The following is a 4,095-nucleotide window of genomic DNA, read 5'->3' as shown; positions in this document are numbered from 1 at the left end:
GGGGAGGGGGGAGGCAGGAGGAAAACATCGGGTCCAGAGTAAACACAAAGGTGATGCTCTTGGCCTGATAAAGATCAGAAACTGAACTAGCTGGACAACATTATTGTTTCTATATGACCGTTTCATTTAATTTTCGTTTTGTTTCATGTAACTGCAGTTTACATCCACGTCACCCGTCTTCAAAACTACTATATGATATGATCCTCGCGATTTTAAACTAGCAGCAGGTGAAATTGTCTCTGGTGAATGTAGTCACATTCTCCAAATTTCCACAGCGACGTTTCTTTCTCCCGTTCGTGGTTCGTGGAAGATTATTGTGGAAGATTTTATCATGGACAAGCAGGTCTTTCTTCTGTCTCCAGATCTGTTGTGCTTGATAACGCAATCTATTTTAAGTCGTAGGAGGTGGAGGGAGAGGGGACTTTCGTTTTTCATACGGTGAGCCTAAGGAGCCACGACCAAGGCATTATAACTCGATGAAAATAGCAACGGAAATGCCTGAACCGAGACTGCTTGCCTCCCATATGCGACCCACCACGATGGGAGTGCCTGCTCCCACCGACGGGATATCCGGGGATCACAGGAGGGGTATCACAAGTCGGAGAGGGGATCAAAAGGAGGCAGGTTAGAAGACCCGCAGGCTCGCGTAACGGCGTAGAGGAAAAGGGGAGGGGGGAGGACATGACAGGTTTGTCGAGGTGGAGGTGGAGCGAGGTGGCCGGTGGTTCTCCAGACGCCTGTGATGGGCTGGGTAGGCAAGCCCGGTGCGCACCTGTGCAGAGCGGCACGGCCCGCCTCGCCAGGGGGCCACACAGGAGCACAAGGGCGCTCTGCTGCTCTCTCGCTTCCTCGATCCCTCGGCGCTCTCTCACTCTATTGCTCTCTCGCTCCTCGCTCCCGGCGAGCCCCCCCCCACTCTCTCTCTCAGGCGTGTAGCTTTCCAACTACACTGAAAGACGCGAGGCAAAACTGTCACGAAGTCGTATACACAGCTCAGTTAGTCAGTAAAGTAATACCCAGAACATTGATAAGAGATAGGCCTACTGAAAATTCTCAAAGTAGCACTAATAGTTTTCCACTTTAACATAGAAAAAAAGCATCCGAAATAGTAACCTAGAAAACAAAATTGTTTCACTTACGAACTTTCTTAGTGGCAATGTTGTGAGTATTACTTTTGTGCATACTTGGACTACTGACGGCTTCGCGGTTTAAAGTGTATAAATAAATCTCAAAAAATAATTATTTCAATTTTAGCCAAATCTGTAAAAGAGCACAAACGCAAGAAAACGAGCAGTCCTGTTCTAATACTTTAGCTGGCCAATTTGACAGCCAAGCTTAAAAAAATATCTTGATGAAAAGAGCTAAGTGGCATGGTACCACCTACACGGTTAAGAGATTTGAGATTTAGAGATACTACTGGGCAGCTATGGCTGCGGCTGCACTGCTCACTGGAAACACAGGTTTGTCAATGTTGCACACTTGTAGATGTGCGAATGCCTATTCGTACACTTGAGGGAGGAAAAGCGTGAAGTTTACAAATAAATAAATACGCACACACTTGTGCCTCCAAGTGTATAGATTATGTCCACACAGCTGCAAGCAGTGTGCGACATTCACACTCTGACTCTGTCCCGCTGGCTAAGTTAGCCGCGCTAGCTCACCTGTCCGAGCGCCACGCTGCCGCCCCTGCCGTTGGTATCGCTCGCCGCCATGACACTAGCGCGCACGCACACGCACACATGCACAGACCGAGCGCACGGAGCCTGTTAGCTAACACGCCTGCCTGCCTGAACAGTAGCGCCTTGCGTCGGTGACTGGCCGCCACTACGACGGACAGAGCCTATAAGCAGTCGGACGGCGTGAGAAAAACGCCGGGCGCCCCGCCCTGCCCCCCTACCCCCTCCCGCCCCGCCCCGCCCCGCCAAGATGCCCGGCCGACAGTCGTCTTTCACGTGCACGCCCGGGGCGCGGGCAGACCCGGCGCAGACGCGGACCCAGCGGACCCCGGGGACCCCGGCGGCGCTGCCCGGCGCCCGGCCCGTGGCGCTGCTCCGAGCGCCGGGAAAATGAGCTCACACGCGGTGACGCATGAACACGTGCCGCTCACTAAAGGGAAAGCAAAGCGCTCACACGTTTGGAGGATATGTCACCTGTGCTGCGTGAATGAACTTTATGACTTTTTAAACAAGTGGAACGACCCCTCCTCCCCCCCTTCCCCCCATTTTAAACAACACACACCACCTTAACACACGCTCACACATTACTGCTCTGCAGAGCCACAAGAATATGTTCCATTTGGCTGATGTGTCTGTAAGCCCAAACGATGAAATTTTATCACAAGTACAAAGTACAAAGATTTGGTCAGCCAAAAAAAAAGGTCAACTCACCTGAAAAAAATAGAAAATCACTGGCTGCGCTGTGAGGGGAAAGGGGGGGGGCTAATCTGAGCTACAAGAACACTTATATCGGCAGCACTTCGCCCACCTCCTTCTACTGACAACCGACCTTAACTACACCCGCGTTTTGTGTTATTCGTAAAGCAGAGTTGCCCGGGGGAAGGCAATAATAACAACAAGAAGCTGAAAGTGAAACGTTCTCTACGAATTAGGGCAAGCCGGAGAGGGACGGCGCGGGCGGCCGGCCGACCAACAACAACAACAAGATGAAGCTGAGGGACCCTATACACGTACCCCCCACCCCCTCCCCCGCGCTCCCTTTCCCCTGCAGTGTCGCGATAAGGAGTCTGCGAATCAAGGCCAAGGTCGGAGCAAGTCTCCCCGGAAGCCTAACAATTCCCGCGAAACCTTCGCTTCGCACACGCACCGGGTGGCGCCATAGAGTGGCCCACCCAAATGAGACGCGTCCATACCGAAAAGCGATGTCAGGACAGATGTCGGTGCATCGGCAAATAATTGCCAAGAGGATTCTGAAATGGTATCGGAACCAAACACGCGTTTACGACAACTGGTATCATATGTTGCTATCGGTTCGATATCGCATGTACAGGGTGGTCCACAGACCCCTTCCCTTATTTTGCTTAGACTGTCACGGATGTAGGCGTGCCTATAGGTTGAATGGGGCCATATGAGGCGCCGCGGTGAGGCAAGCACGCCCGCACGCCTGCATGCGGTACACCACAAGCAAGATAAAGGAAGGGGTCTGTGGACCACCCTGTATCCCGACTTCTTCTTCTTGGGTGTGTCGCCAAAGAAGAGTGACGGAATGTTGCCCAATTAGAGCGACGTCTATTTTCATCACTCCATTCAAGCGATTATATTTTGCACGACTTGACTAATTTAGATACTATTTTATTATGGCTTCTTGGCGCATCAAAGTGGCGTCTGGAGACCAAAGGAGCATTCTATACAGTGATTGTTATCGGGTTACACTTCTACTTCCTGTTGTTCGTTATCTCGGCCCCGTCGAAACGCAACCAAGGCTGAAATTAATGTGAGAGATGGCTTACTAAGTCACTAACTCTTACCACACCAGCAGGCCCCTTCGTCTTCTCGATAGTGTATGGTGTCTCCCCAGACACATACTCACAAGCGTACGCCTTTATGAGTTATTTATAAATTGAAAATATTAATCCATACCACCACTACCACCACAATGACAAATTTTGAGATTACTCAGATTTGCGATTCCTTCGATATACAGTTTTTTCTGGCCATGAAAACTTTTTATCACAGAAAAATCATGCAAAATAGGAATCACAAAACACGAGTCCTAGCAGAAATTAGGGTTAATTTATCACAAATCCAGATTCAGGGCTGGCTTTGTGTACCCCACTTTCTCTCGACCGGGGCGTCCCCCCCCCCCTCTCTCTCTCTCTCTCTCTCTCTCTCTCTCTCTCTCTCTCTCTCTCTGACCTCTTGCTCTTGGGTGATGTTGACGTTGTCCTCATACTCCTCGCTCTACACCAGAAGCCCAACAGTGATACCACGATTATTATGCGCGAATGTCCTCCAAACCGGCTTCGGCGAGGGAACATTGACCTAGTTCAAGTTTAAAGCGGTGGAAAATAGACGTGGGTCGTGTCATAAGCACAGTCAAGATTGACTTGGCGTGGACGTGCCCCGTCCCCCCTTCCCC

At 50.7% G+C, this 4,095-nt stretch overlaps 1 protein-coding gene across 1 annotated transcript in view; it reads right to left on the bottom strand.

Annotated features, from left to right (window-relative positions):
- Positions 1-1,834, bottom strand: part of LOC113214972 (uncharacterized) — an 8,715-nt gene extending 6,881 nt beyond the window's left edge. Inside the window, exon 1 of the mRNA XM_026434505.2 lies at positions 1,662-1,834. Within this exon, the coding sequence (XP_026290290.1) occupies positions 1,662-1,712 (51 nt within the window). The 5' untranslated portion in view covers positions 1,713-1,834. The remainder of the gene's footprint in view (positions 1-1,661) is intronic.
- Between the last annotated feature and the right edge of the window lie 2,261 nt (positions 1,835-4,095).

Source organism: Frankliniella occidentalis, unplaced genomic scaffold, assembly GCF_000697945.3.
Source record: "Frankliniella occidentalis isolate FOCC.00 unplaced genomic scaffold, Focc_3.1 Scaffold407, whole genome shotgun sequence".
In the NCBI taxonomy this organism is placed as follows: domain Eukaryota; kingdom Metazoa; phylum Arthropoda; class Insecta; order Thysanoptera; family Thripidae; genus Frankliniella; species Frankliniella occidentalis.
The sequence above is the reverse complement of the archived record's forward strand: the minus strand, read 5'-3'. Positions and strand labels throughout refer to the sequence as shown.